Source organism: Neomonachus schauinslandi, chromosome 2, assembly GCF_002201575.2.
Source record: "Neomonachus schauinslandi chromosome 2, ASM220157v2, whole genome shotgun sequence".
Lineage (NCBI taxonomy): Eukaryota > Metazoa > Chordata > Mammalia > Carnivora > Phocidae > Neomonachus > Neomonachus schauinslandi.
In genome coordinates, this window is record NC_058404.1 from 7,875,207 (window position 1) to 7,890,642 (window position 15,436).

Genomic DNA, 15,436 nt, shown 5'->3' on the forward strand with positions numbered 1-15,436 from the left:
AACTCTACAGACTATGAGATCTTTTTTTTTTCAATTTATTTATTTTTATCACAAGATACATGTTTGTAACAGTCTTACTTTAGGTATTTCATCCTGTGTGAGAAGCAGTAATGTGGTAAAGGGAAAAATCTCTGGACTGGGACTCGGAATACCTGACTTTTGAAAGCACTTATTTTTAAGTATACTTTAGTATATTCTTCACAGATTGTTTTTAAGGTATTTTCCATTTGACCCACTAATCTAATAAGAATGTGAAGTAAAGATCGATTGTATTTTGCATGTATCCTTAGATATAGTATAGTTAAGGGATAATTGGTAACCATTGTGCACTATTGAAAAAGCTTTTAAGAATTTACATTGTTTTGTGATAGATTGAAGGACATGTTGAGGATATGGCAGAAAGACTGTTATTACTTAATTACAAAAATATTACTAAGGCTTTTAAACTTAAATTCTGACCTTATAAAAATTTCCTGTATGTCCTTTTATCACGAGTTTTCCACCTAGAAATTGCATTTATGCTTATATAAGTACTTTATAGGAATATGACATTCAATATTTTATAAGAATGATTGATTATAGGTTAGTACTACTTTATCTACTTTATGAGCTTGGCGGGGAATGATGATCCAATCCAGCATCTGTGAAACTGAAGGAATTATTTTCTTATTGAGCAAGCTTGCTATGGCATACCTGATTCGTGGGAATGAGCTAGAGTTGGCCGTGTGTGTGGGCACAGTGCTGGGGGACGCTGCAGCACCCGCCACCCACTATGCCCTGGAATTGTTGGCAAGAAAATGCATGATGACTCCAACATGGTAAGATTTTCTAAATTCAAAGAATGATTCTATAGTGATGGAATAAGTTTTTTAAATATCATAAGTTGCATTTGATGTGTGTTGGGAGAATGCAGCATCTCCTTTTTTTAAAATAAAAGCAGATTGTGGGAGGAAACCATGCTATGACAAGGAAGTAACAGTGAGAACTACCCTGGTTATATAAGGAAATCTTCCACGACCCATTCTGACGCAGGGCAGATGGAACTCCATGATCGTTTAAGCACACAAAACATCATGAGAATAAATGTGTGCTTCTTAAGAGAATCAGGACCACATATTTCCACGTTTTAAATTCTACCTCTCTGCCCTCATTCTTGTCGGATCTTGTGTCTTAGTTTAAGGTTTGGAAAATAAAGTCACTTTTCTAATGGAGAGTAATAACGTGGTTTAGTCGGAGACTTGGAACAGGCCATTTCCCCAAACCTGAGCAGCATGCTAAGAAATTGACCCTGGGAAGGCCCTGTCGCAGCAGTTCTCGTTCCCTTCTGCAGCGCCCTGATCTCAGGGCAGGCAGTCCTTCCTTATGGAGCCACTCAGGAGAGAGACGATGCTGACAGTCAATAGGTGGTTATTGAATAAAGGCGATTTTAGACTTTTATCTTCTCTTTCCCCAAGTACTTAGAACCTCAAGGAGTTTCTAAGTGAACTTGTTTCTCAGGTCTTGCACCTCTTCCCACCTTACGCCCCATGCACATACATACCACTCTTACAATGGAGCTAGACAGGCTCCACTGTTGAATTCTACAGATAATAATAATATTAATAATAAGGACAGCTAACGAACCCTTCTACGCTGATTACTGTATGCCATGTACTGTTTTAAGCACTTTACATGTAATAACTGACTAGATACTATGCTGTTGATATTGATTTGCCTCAGGCCTCAGTCAGTGTTAGAGTCAAGATTCAAGGTTACATAAACTGGCTGCAAAGTTTGCACTTAGCTACTGTCTTAGTTCAGACGGCTACAACAAAATGTCCCAGACTGGGTGGCTTATAAACAACAGAAATTTGTTTCTCACAGTTCTGGAGGCTGAGAAGGCTAAGATCAAGATGCTGGAAGATTCGGTGTCTGATGAGAGCTGGCTTCCTGGGTCATCACTGGCCATCTTCTTGCTCTGCTCACTTGTGGAAGGAGCTAGCTAGTTTATGAGAGCACTAATCCCATTCATGAGGGCTCAGCCCTCAGGATCTAATCACCTCCCAAAGGCCCCTCTTCTAAATACCATTATATTGGGGATTAGGTTTCAATATAGGAATTTGGGGGGCAACACAAGCATCCAGTCTCTGGGTCAGCTATCACGCTATCCCACCTCCGTAATCTGTGGCTAAGTCAGCAAAAGAGCAACACTTCCCATTTTCCTCTTCTTTCTGGATCTGGGGGCTTCACAGCAAATCAGGAATCTCAGGGGTTTTATAATTTTTTACCTATCTTATGATAAGAGCTCCCTCCCCCAACCCAAATGTAGTAGCCCCCCCCAATATCAGCCTTAGACTGAAATGTCTTAAATGCCCACCATCCTTAGCACCCAGTTTTCCCTCTGTCAAGAAGGATAGCAGTCAGTTACCTACTTGCCTTGGACCCATCCCAAAGCATGAGGTTTAACTCAGATTTATATTCACAAAGGTGACCAACTCCATGCTAAAAGTCATCATCTAATCTAAATAAAATGTGATTCGTTTGTTTTTTTTTTTTAGGTGAGGGTAAAATGTAGCAAAACAGAAATAGAAATTAAATTTAAGTGAAGTCTAAAAAATCTTTCAACTGACTATATGTCTTAGTTGCTTTTCATATAAAACAAACTTCCATTTCCTTGTAACTGCCCCAAGAAGTTTCCTTTATATATCCATAGATACATGTACCATAAACTAGGATAAAGTTCAAATTCTGAAATATGTGGCGCCGATCAGGTTTATTTCCAGGAGTAATCTGTAATCCTCAGGGGCATTCATAGAGCTCCAGAAATTTAGGTAAAAATGGATAGCTGCATAATTTCGAGAGAATGTTCATAACATTTACTGGTAAAAGTTTCCTTCTTCTTGGTTCTTGTTGCATATTATCCATGGTATTCATATTTAAAATCCTTTTCTTTCTAGCTTTCCATCTGTTGGATACAGGTATTATCTAGTTTTATAAAAAACATTTAATTAAAAAACTATGTTTTATTTTAGTTTTAGAATATTAACTCTATATTAAGATCATTACCTGTTCTTGCTTCATTGTTTTACAGAATGCTAGTTCATTTATAGAATTTATAACATATGAAACCTAACTACAAAGTAATAAGAACTGTTCCTGTAGCCTAGATACAAAATCACTCCGGATTTTATACTTAAAACTTGTGTAATAAACAAACTGTGACTTTCTACAGTACAAAATGATAGTTAATAGCTAAGCAAGTGAAAAATGGCTGTTCTGGTAGCAAAATTTAAGATTTTAGATTATTTGGTAGGTTTGTATCATTACAAATATGTACATTTTCCCCAATTGGTGAACTGAATTTTCAATAAATAGTAAATTACACTAAAGAGTGAATAAAATTAGCTAGCATTGCTATAAATTTCAGTGTATCAGGATATAATTCTACAGTGAGAAAGTCAGGTTTTTGTCTGTAGTTTATAGAAGTTTGAATAGAATTTTAGCACAGCTATTTTATGCACTATAAAAGCAAGTGGTAATTTCTATATTCTCATGGACATAATTGAATACTGCTATTAAATGTTGGTATCAGAAAATACAGTTATTTAAACCTTTTAGTAAGAACAGATGAATTACCCTAATTTGAGCCTTGTAAAAACACTCAAAGATTTACCTGCTCTGTGATGATAGAATATTTGACACACACAAGTTGTCTCTATTCCTGTTCTGTGCCCATGATATACTTGATTAAATATCTCTTAATGTTTTTAAAATAATTATTCACATAAATGACCAACGTACATTTTACTGAAGGCCTTACAAAGAAGGTGAGGGAGGATTTTACCCTCAGAAGTCTTCCCTTCAGAAATTCACATTTGAAATATTGTCTATTCTCAAGTTATGCTGAATGTGTCATATATCAGTTTCTTGAAAATAGAATAACTTCTCAAACCATTCAAAATTAGTGTCTTCTCAGTTATGATGTATGCAACCAAAAACTCTTTACCTAGTGATTTTTAAAAAGTGGTATACAAAATATTTTTAACATAAAGCTGTTGAGTCCATACAACACCTTAAAATACCTTATTTTTTTAAGTGATTTATTCCATTTACTGAATCTTTAAAAAGTAAATCAGAAAATTGCATTTCTATCTTTGATTTCCACCTAAAGTCTAGGAGAGATGCAGAATATCCAAAATTCTAAACTTAAAACATCTAAGTATTCTGTTGGTTTTAAGGAGCTGGCTAATCCAGCTGCAGCTGGCTAGCATAACTAAAGCTGATGAGAATTAGTTTTCACAAAGTTTGCTTTATAATTCACTCCAAAGAATATATCTAATACTACTTAGTTTGGTTAGAGAATTATTCTGTAATAACAAAATTAATTGCAAATATATAAAGATTCATTTTGATTTTTAAAAAATTATAGAAATTTCATAATCCATTTATCCTTCATGCTCTTCGGTTTCTGTGATCTACATTTAGAAGACTTCCATAATTAGGTAGGAAATTAGTACTGTTTATATAAGTAGAAAATCGAGGGAGGTGGTAGAGTTTTCTTCCTTTGAAATAGTTCTAAATGTTATTTTTAGATTTTTTTCCTTAATTGAAGTTTCCCCTTTTGTTATGTACATAGGAACCTGGCAGCTGATCTTCTCCTGATGACTCCTGATAATGAACTGCAGTTAGTTAAACTCTGTGCTTTCTACCCAGGGTGTACTGAAGAGATAAATGATCTTCATGAGAAGGTACGCAAGGGATATTACATACTCCAGTTTGGAATGCAGTGCTGTGATTTAACTTATTTTAGGTTCGGGCACATAGAGATTCAGGCAGAGAAATAAACATATCCCTTTCCAACCCTTTTATAAATATAACAGAAATGGTAACAATATGTGACATTTGTTGAGCTTCTACTGTATGCTTGGAATAGTTCTAGATTTTCACATAGATTTGCGTTTTACTCAACTCCCATGAAACCCTGAAAAGCAGGGGCTATTGTTCATATTTTACAAAGAAAGTGAGCTCAGAGAAGGTAAGGAACTGCCCTCAGTTAAAGGTGGAGGGTGAATTTCAGCTTCAGCATGTCTGCCTCCACGTCCCAAGCCCTTCCCACTCTGCCACTCTGCATTGTAAGGAACATGTATGCTAACTTTTTAAAAATAGGCAACTTAGGATCCTTAAAAGAGTTAATGAAGTATAATGAAATTCACATGCATTACTCTAAAGCGCCTTAAAGAATTATTCCTTTGTAGAATATAGGAATTTACGTACCAAGATCATATATAAAAACAACCAAAATATTCAATAATCGGAAGATTGTTTATGTAAATTGCAGTACATTTCTGTATTTCAGTGCTTTTAATCCATTAAAAAGATCATGAAGCTCTGTTTTTATTGACATTGGTAGATGGCTGTAAAACAGTCATATGAAAAAGCAGAATACGAAATATGCACATGCCATGTGATTTTCATTTTGAAAATAACTGTACATATTTGTTATTTATAGCATATTTAAGGAGATATGTAAAATTCTTTTAAGAAAAATGTAAGATACAATAAAACATTTTGTTATCTTTAACTCCAAAAAACAATGTTTTGTTTCACTTGCATGAACCTTGATTTGTCCCCAGGGGCTGAGTGGGGATGGGGATATCCATCAGTGGATACTTACTAAGTATTATGATAGTACAGATAGACAAGGAGTGTGTGTGTGAGTGTGAGCATGTGTGTGAGCGTGTGTGAGAGCGTGAGTGTGTGAGCGTGTATGTGTGTGTGAGTGAGCGTATGTGTGAGCGTGTGTGTGACCGTGTGTGTGAGCGTATGTGTGTGAGTGTGTGAGAGTGGGTGTGTGAGTGTGTGAGCGGGTATGTGTGAGTGAGCGTATGCGTGAGTGTGTGTGTGAGTGACTGTGTGATACCAGGGGAAATACTTGTGAAAGGATAAGTGTGCACAGTGACCAGGGGGTTGTAAGATTTGGGGTGATTTAACTTCTTTTTACACTTTGTATTCTGTGAATTATTTTTTAAATGAGCCGCACTTGCTTTTACAAACATGACAAATAAAAGCAATTTCCATGTTGAAATTCAAATAGGGAAGGAAGTAGGAACTGCACATTTGCCACATAGTGCCTTTTTTTTGAGTTCTGTTTATTGATATGAGAAAGAGAGAGTGGGAGCAGGGGAAGAAGAGGGCGAGGGGGAGGGCCGGAGAGAGGGCGAAGCCAGCTCCCCGCTGAGTGCAGAGCCCTGTGCCAGGCTCAGTCCCAGGACCCTGAGACCAGGACCTGAGCCGAAGTCCGCCACGTAACCCACTGTGCCACCCAGGCGCCCTGCCTAATGCTTTAAGTGTAACCCACATACCTTCTGAGGTGAGAACAGCAGGCGCTAATATTGGGGCTTAGAGAGGCAAGACATCTGTCTGTGTTTACACCCTGGTAATGACATGGGTAAGATGGCGTTTACATAGTCTTTTCATCACATGTTCTAAAAGGATGTCATCAGACTTTCTGGTCAGACTTCATTAATGACTCTTTAGACAGGCTAGTCAGTGTGAGTAAAGGTGTTACTAGCTCGGGACAACTTCACAAGTAATGCTAAAAATTATATTTTCAAATACTATATTAATTTATATAACTTTTGGAATTTTAAGGTAAGACAGAAATGACAGGAATGGTCGTCTTACTCTTTTATTTGAGAATAAAATTGCAACAGAAACCATTTTTTTATTTCCTTTACTCTTTGAGCATATATCAAAGTGAAGAAGCTTTATTTTATCTAGCCAGGCAGAGTACCTAGCACGTAGTAGTTGCTCAGTAAATGACTGGCATTTAGTAAATGGAGATGGGGAAGCAATGTGAAACGTTTTATGTATGAAAGCTCCTTTAATTTGGTTTGTTGTAATTTTTTAAGAGAGAGGTTGAGGAATCTAAACTGTTCAGTTTACCAAATGTTTATCTATTTTTTATGTTTTTATTTAACTTCCGTGTAGTTAACATCCGGTGTTATATTGGTCTCAGGTGTACCATATAGGGATCCATCACTTCCATACGTCACCTGGTGCTCTTCCCAACAAGAGCGCTCCTCAGTCCCCATCACCCACTTCCCCCGCCCCCCGCCCACTTTAAATCACAGAAGTCATGAAACTCTTGAATAAATGTGTTAATAAATAGGTCGCATAAACCATCTTAGTGACTTGGAGGGACGTAAAGGCAAAGTACGACGGGAAGAGAGTGATGAATCTCAAAGGCGAGCGGACAGACGGCCTTCGGAGATTGAACTGCGGCTTGTGGGGTCATAGCACAGAGTCCTCTCTGCACTGGGAGCACCTCTCCATGGTTGCCAAAGACCAGCGAGCCGAAGCGTTCAACTATTTATAGGTGTTGCTTAGAAACAAACCAGCAAACTTTCAACACTTCCACTTCAAACATCATGAACACATCAGATTTGGACATAAACGGTACCTTAATTCATGCCTACATTATGGAAGCAGAAGAACTTACCTTACGGAGGAGCAGACTCTCTGTTTGAACAGGAAAAAAAAATATTTGGAAAAAATAGGGAGTATTGCTTTGTATTTTACAGTGACGAAATCTCATAGGCTCAAAATCTCCATTTTGTGGTATTTCAGAATGTCAGAGCTAAAAACTTTGAGGGCTTGTCCGTGTTTCGCCTTCCTGCTTGAAATGACGTGGCTTTGTCTCAAAGGCCAAATGAAATGAAACTCCAGAGTGTAGAGGCTGTGGAAGAGTGTATTGCTGATGTTTTCTACATTTAATGTAGTTTCTGGCATCAGTCCATATATCTTGAAATAACAAATCTCAGCAGTTTTTTTCTGAAGTACATGCGTGGATACTAATTCCGATATCACAGTCAGGACAATTTGATTCTACCTCTTTTATTAGGTATTTATGTGATGAAAAACTTTTAACTCATTAGGTAATACCCTATTTATTGTTATTAGATCCTAAGGATGTTTTCATAAATGCATGCTTTTAATACAAATTATTTCATTTATATCTATTTTGAGCGATTGAATAAGGAAACCATACTAGACATATTGGAAATGTTTGGTACTTATACTGCTGCTTTTATCCCTGTAAATTTTAGTAACGTCATCAAAACCAATTACTTTTCAGTGCAAGCTACCCACGGTAGAGGAATGTATGCAATTAGCGGAGACAGCCCAGGCAGATGGTAATATATTTGAAACTGTGAAGTATTATTTGTTAAGTCAGGAACCTGAAAAAGCCCTTCCTATTGGTATTGATTACATCAAAGGTAAGTTTTTATTTGGTAGTATAATCTAAAATCTCATTTATTTGATCTTTTCATTAATACTGATAAGCAACCTTAAAATCAAGCACTGGCCATCCTAATTTTTTTTTTATTATGTTAGTCAACATAATAAATCATTAGTTTTTGATGTAGTGTTCCACGATTCATTGTTTGCATATAACACCCAGTGCTCCGTTCAATACGTGCCCTCCTTAATACCCATCACTGGACTAAATATAAAAAATAAAGAGATTGGTGATTGTACTGTATGGTATGGGAACTTGAGAGAGGGTAAATACGAAAATACTTGTGACCTAGAAAATAAGGAGGTAGTTGGGATTGACCAGAAGAGAATTACGTAAGTTAAAAATGGGATGAACATGTTTTAATACTTAGAGAGAATCTCTTATTTTGTTTTATTTTGCTAGAATACATCACTAGTTCAAATTGGACACTGGATACCATTTATCCTGTTCTTGACCTGTTGAGTTATATTCGTACTGAAAAATTAGTCTTGCATACATGTACTAAGTGAGTACTTTTTCTTCAAAATATATAACTGAACCTATGTAATGTTTTAAAATGGTTATATTGTTTTTAGTGTTCAGATCATGAAATAAGATCATCTTGGACAGGTAGATGCCCTTGTAGAAAAATTACATTTTTATTTGCTATTGATTTATTTATTTTAGAAGGAGCGAGTGGAGGGGGGAGAGGAAGAGGGAGAGAGAGAATCTCAAGCAGACTGTGGGCTGAGCTCAGAGCCCAACTTGGGGTTCAATCTCATGACCCTGAGACCATGACTTGAGCCGAAACCAAGAGTTGGACACTTAACCTACTGAGCTACCTAGGTGCCCCTTTATTTGCTATTCTTAAGAAAAAATACAGAGGTCAATTTGAAACAGAAATAGTCTTAGTGGTCCTGTTTACTAATACCCAGAGTGTGTATGTTTATATATGTGTTTGTACACAACGCACATGCGCACACACTCACACACACACAAACACACACACACTCTCTCCCCTACCTGGCTCAAATAGGGCTAATTCAAAGCTTTGGGGTAGTCTTAGTCCTCAAGAAGCTAGTGGTCATATCTATTAAATAGCCACTGTGTGCAAAAAAGCAGATGAGGCTGGGGAAAAAAGTGAAGGTGCTAGAAAGTGAAAAATAAACACCGTCCCTGCATTCAAGTATAATTTAAGGACACTGTTGTCCATAGAATGAGAAGTCCCCAGACACTGTGTGTAGTTTGTAATGGAGGCTTCGCGCTATTTTTGCTTTAATGGTGTGTGTGGAAAAGATGATGCCACAGCCTTGGGCACCTTTGCCCAACTTTGACAAGTTTCCCTAGCAGGACGTGGACTGGGTATGCTCTGTCCTTTCCTAGAGTCTATACAATATGCCAGGAATTCCTAGATTGGGCCTAATGAGTTACTTAGAGAAAAATTTACATGAAGAAACAGTCAAGGAATAGAGAAAAACAAGAAGGCAAGAGTTAAACATTATTTGTGGTATAGCATAAATGTGTGAATAAGAGTTAACTTATGAATAAAACATCTTCAATTTGGAAAATTTTCTAAACATATTTTGCTATAAATGTCACTCATCAAAATATAGAGTACAAGTACAGTAACTACATGTGTGAGTAATGTTCTAGACCTCAAGTTATGGAATTAAAAAAATAAATATATTCTCTTTTAGAGCTCGAAATGAATTGCTCATATTATGTGGTTATATTGGTGCATTATTGGCTATCAGAAGACAGTACCAAAGCATTGTTCCAGCACTTTATGAGTATACAAGGTAAAACCGATTTCTCTTCTGTTATGAAATTTGAGAAATTCCCTTCACTAAGATAGTCTCTAAGTGTATCCTAGAAGGCACCAAATACATATTGTATGCATCCATTAATTCATTCAGCCTGTACTTTATAATAAAGCAGCGATAAACTATATGAGTTAGATTCAGGATGTAAATAATAGAAATCCTAATTCTAGCTTAAACACGTGGGGTTTCTTGGTCTTATGTCAAGACACCTGGTCGGCATTCCAGGGCTGTTAGAGCTGTTCACAGAGTCCATCCAGGACCTGAATTCTTCCCTTCTTTTGACACTGGCTTCCTTGGCTTCCTTCCACTTGCTTGAGGAACCCAGGGTGACAGGGTCTGCATTCTAAGCAGGAAGCAGAGAACGGTGACAGGATAGGGACCCCAAAGCATGAGGCATCCGACTCAGGAAGGAGAGGTCCCCTTGCGTTATATGCCTGCATCCCTTCAGCCAGAACTGTGGAACCCTGTTTTTAGAAGAAGCAGAGAAACTGCGTATTTTAGCTTTCCGATCTCTAGGGTAGGAAAAGGCAACGAGGATTTGCGAACAGCGGGTAACCCACTGCTTTAGAGTCATGCCTGACAGTCCCCCCAAACCCCTCTATTTTCTGTCAGCTTGCTAATAACTTCAGCCATTGTGCTTAAAACTAGTTACAATCAAAAAGAAAATCCACAGCACCTTTGCAAAACATCATTTCCAAGTTGACTAGTTTGCTACACAGCAGAGTAGCTGACTCCTAAAAATGCTGCATCTGTGGGTAAAAGCAGTTTTTCTGAGTGCCCTTCACACGGGGCGGACTTTCTGAGAGAAAGCTTCCTTCCCCCTCCTTTCTCTTTCCTGTCTCGGCGACTGGGCTGCCACCTGGACCAGGCTGAGGGACAGTGTGGAGTGGTACTGCGGGGAAACTAAAGGGAAAATCAGTTTCTGTGCAGGCAGCAGACCCAAATTCGAAGGCAACGTTGAACAATATTAAAATATCTTATGGGAGCAATAGCATGTACCACATGGGATGAAAATATTATTTATGAAATATGTTCCATTTATATATGACTTGGGTAATGAAAGGAGAGAGAAAATGGTCCCTTGGAATAATATCAGAACTAAAAGGAGGCTTTTACATGTAAGGCGGGGGAGACTTGGGAGAATGTATCTAAACATGCTAGTTGAGAAGGAGAAGTTAAGAAGGTCGTAATTGGAAGGAACTTCTTGCTTGCCTGATTATGGTGTCTGTTGTCTTGTCTTGTGCTCATGCTGATGCCCTCGCCCCCATTCTGGGCCCCCAGGACTTTTCTCTTTGGCCCTCTTCTTCCTCCCTTCCTCTGCTTCCCAGCTTGCTCTCCCGGTCTCCCTTCACCCCTCTTTCCCCTCAGTTCTCTGCCCTTAGAAACCTCCCCATTTCTGGAGCTGCACCCGTCACCTCCGTGGTGGTTTTTATATTCACGCATTGTTTCTGTGGCTCACAGACTCTGGCCTCAACTCCGTGTGCTCAACGTGAAACTCCTCTTCCTCCTCAAATCTGCTGCTTCTCCTGTGTTCTCTCTTTCTTTTGATGGTGCCATTGTGTTTCTCTTGCCCAGAAGTACATGATTAGGTCCTGATTAATTGTTTCCTCTGACCGCCATAGTTAGGGTCTGCATTAACTCCCTCCTGCCATAACGCTGCATCTGCTCACCTGATCTCTGCATCTCTGTTCTTCTCCGGCTGCATCCCCTTCCTGCTGTGGCATCCTCCTCCCCAGAAGCACCCCCCTTCCTCGGTACCCTCCGGACTCCCCACTGTCCATCACAGAGCTTCCAGATCCTTAGTCTTACGCTAAAGGTGTGCAAAAATAGGGTTCTGACCATGTGTCCCATTGTAACCTTCTCAGTTCCCCACTCCGGCCAAACTGAATTACTTGCGATCCCATACATATGGAAGCTGTCCCTGATAGTCTCTCAGCGTCCCCTCCACCTGTTTACCCTGGATTTCCTCCTCACTTTTCGTCACTGCTTTATATATAGTAGATCATCTTTAACTACTGGACAGATAAAGTCCTATCAAGTGCACATTTGTAGACAGGGAAGCCAGGGTGCTTAAGGAATTCATTTTGGAGCTAGCCACGTTGTCAATCAAAATTTTAAGTTCAGTAATTTGGGGTAAAAGAAAATGATAAGCCACTAGCCGATTTCAGTTAATATCACTACAGTGTTAGACCTGTGTGTGTGTATGTGTAGGGAGAGATTTATACCTTTTTCCTCACCAAGTGTTATCATGGCCCAGCAGATGACAACTAGCGGGAGTCATAAAATGTACGTTACAGAACGGCTTACTTAACCCTTACTTCATCTCTAAGGTCTTACGTTCTGATTCTATCTCCCGAACAGCTTTTACTTTTAAATTTCAGCTAACTAGTTCCTTGGAAAGCACACTGAGTTTGTAACTTACTATAGAAACTAGGACTGGTAGTTCTTTATCTAAAGCTTCCTAATTAATACTAATTATATCTCTTTTCCAGTTTTCTTTACACAGATGTGATGGATCACTGATGTCACTGTTTTACTGCCTTTTCTCACACATCTCTGTCTTCAAAGAATTGAAGTCAGCATTTCCGTTCCTTTGCACTAGTTGACATTCTTCTCTTGCTGTTCTCCCACTTAATCTCTTATTCCTCTAATACTCATTTCTAATTCAGCCGTGCGTCGTACCATACAGCAGTCATGTGGGGCTCTTATACACCGTTGCTTGGCTTGTCTGTCCATTCGCCACAATTCGCTTGTTCCTCCATTTGTTTGTTTACCTGTTTACTAGTTTTCCATTTTATTTTTTTAAGTTTTTGTTTAAATTCCAGTTAACATTCAGTGTAATATTAGTGTCAGGTGTACAGTGTAATGATTCAGCACTTGCCTACAACACCCCGTGCTCATCACAAGTGCACTCCTTCATCCCCCCCATCTCCTATTTCACCCATTCCCCCCAACACCTCCCTTGCAGTTCACTCATTGGTCTGCTCACTCAGACCGTCATCCAGCTGGTATTTACTGAACATCTTTGACTTCAGGGAACTTAAAGGCCAGATATACAAGTAAGCGTGCACGCGTGTGCACACACACATTCATATATACACATATATTTTTAAATCTGAAATTGCAGTTATTTAAAGCTCATTTGCTTTTTTGATATTGTAGTCTTGGACGTCAGATGTTAATTTCTTTTTCACATGTTTTAGTCAGCTGTTAAAACATCGGGTGGTGTCAGTGCCTTTAAAAATTGAGCACCTTTCTGAGGAGTTGGATGCGTGGAGAGCTTGCACACAACCCGTCAGCCGGTGAGTGAAGATGATGTGAAAATTGGAATGTGGAAGTATTACTTAATATTATGGGCAAACTTGTTGAAAATGTGGATTGGCTCACTATTAATCTTAGCCAAATAATGCATCTTGGTTTGCTTAGCATAGATTCAGTAATAATTTACAATCCTGTTCTTTTCTGCCTTTTTAAAGTCATTCATTTTACTATAAATTAAGTCTAAGTTGCCATCATCTCTAAATGGGGACTAATAATCCTCAGGGACTGAGGATTTCTTTTTTTTTTTTTTTTAAGATTTTATTTATTTGACAGAGAGAGACACAGCGAGAGAGGGAACACAAGCAGGGGGAGTGGGGGAGGGGGAAGCGGGCTTCCCGCCGAGCAGGGAGCCCGATGTGGGGCTCGAACCCAGGACCCTGGGATCATGACCTGAGCTGAAGGGAGACACTTAATGACTGAGCCACCCAGGCGCCCCAGGGACTGAGGATTTCCGATTTAAACCTTAGTAATTCTTTGGTTCTACAAAAATGAAAATGTAATATCTGTTGAAAATATAGATCATCGGAAGAGTCTGCATATACTTCCCCTTCTGATTCACAAAAGATGGTTTATGCAACTTTACTAAAGAGACTACAGCAAGAACCGCTCGGAGGAATTGTTGGACCAGATTACGTGACTGGATCAAACCTGCCCAGTCATTCTGATATCCACATCTCTTGTCTTACGGGATTAAAAATCCAGGTATAGCCTAATGTAAGGCATAAATTGTTCATTTCCATTGTTGCCCTTGTTTCATTATTTTTAAAAATGTGGTCTTAAAGTAAGCATAATCTGAATAAAAGTAGGTACCTATAAAGAGGACTCTTGCCTAGTGAGAACATATTGCCCTTAATGCTCTATAGTTGGTATAAATGGTCTCTCTGTCCTTAAAATAAATTCAGAGAGATGGTCATGGTATTATTATCATGAAAGCAATTCATGTAATAGGTATACTTAGTAACAAATGCTAAAAATACATGTAGATCATATCCTTAGGGAAATTAAATAGGGGAGGACAAAGCAACAGTCAACACAGTTATAAATTATCATATCGCAATAGATTAAAATTAACTTTGTAGTCTCCATTTGTATTTTATAAACACAAAGAAATTAAGAACTGGCATATGTATATTGTTGATATACATGTTCTTACATTGACTTACTGAATTTTTCAGCAATTACAAATTATTGGGATCGATCATGAGGGAGGGCTAATCCCTAAGGAAGGTCCTTAGTGTACAGTCAAAAGTAATGATGGGGAATGATACCTCCCAGTGCCCCACTTCTGGGGAAAGTGGAGACGTCTTCATGGTCTCAGAGCTAGGCCAGGTGGAGGTGTCCACACGGAGAAACCAAGCTGAGTCCGCATAGACTGCAGATTGAAGCTCCAGTCCGGACTGAAAGAACAGCACTTCCCAGAAAAATGTTCACATTTTACACAGTGGATTCTTCTGTTTCTAATGGAATGTGACTAATTACATCTCTAATACTGATATGCCAGGCCAATGGGGACAGCTATTTTTGGGATAACCACTTGAAGTAAATTAAATAGCTTGCTGCTTACCTAAACCCTCACCATAGCTTGACTTGAGACTATCAACTAATTACGTCTTCAGAATATGCTAATATAGTCCAAAAACCAGATAGGACACTTAGTTGTGTGCATGCTTTTTTATCCACTTATGTTCAAAGATAAAGAATCAAAGCAGTAAATTCAATAACTTATAATTAAGAGCAAAAAATATCATGCAATTTTTAAGAATATATCTTCAGTGCTACTCGCTGCCCTCCCTGTGCCCTAGTCCTTCCTTCGTATTCCTAGCGCCCCTTCCTGTTTCTCTTCCTTCATATTCCTGGGCGCCCCTTCCTGTTTCTCTTCCTTTGTATTCCTAGCGTGCCCCTTCCTGTTTCTCTTCCTTCGTATTCCTGGGCGCCCCTTCCTGTTTCTCTTCCTTCGTATTCCTAGCGCACCCCTTCCTGTTTCTCTTCCTTCGTATTCCTAGCGCGCCCCTTCCTGTTTCTCTTCCTTCGT

The 15,436-nt window shown here is 38.7% G+C and overlaps 1 protein-coding gene across 5 annotated transcripts in view; it reads left to right on the forward strand.

Moving 5' to 3' along the window:
- WDR17 (WD repeat domain 17) overlaps nt 1–15,436 on the forward strand; it is an 80,540-nt gene that overhangs the window by 63,498 nt on the left and 1,606 nt on the right. For 2 of the 5 annotated variants that reach the window (XM_021694224.2, XM_044911606.1), the window contains 8 exons: nt 679–818; nt 2,937–2,957; nt 4,616–4,727; nt 8,117–8,258; nt 8,684–8,786; nt 9,958–10,059; nt 13,287–13,385; nt 13,923–14,106. In XM_021694224.2, the coding sequence (XP_021549899.2) occupies nt 679–818; nt 2,937–2,957; nt 4,616–4,727; nt 8,117–8,258; nt 8,684–8,786; nt 9,958–10,059; nt 13,287–13,385; nt 13,923–14,106 (903 nt within the window). Of the gene's footprint in view, nt 1–678; nt 819–2,936; nt 2,958–4,591; nt 4,728–8,116; nt 8,259–8,683; nt 8,787–9,957; nt 10,060–13,286; nt 13,386–13,922; nt 14,107–15,436 lie in introns of all 5 variants that reach the window. The other 3 variants (XM_021694226.1, XM_044911609.1, XM_021694223.1) reach the window with 2 other exon arrangements.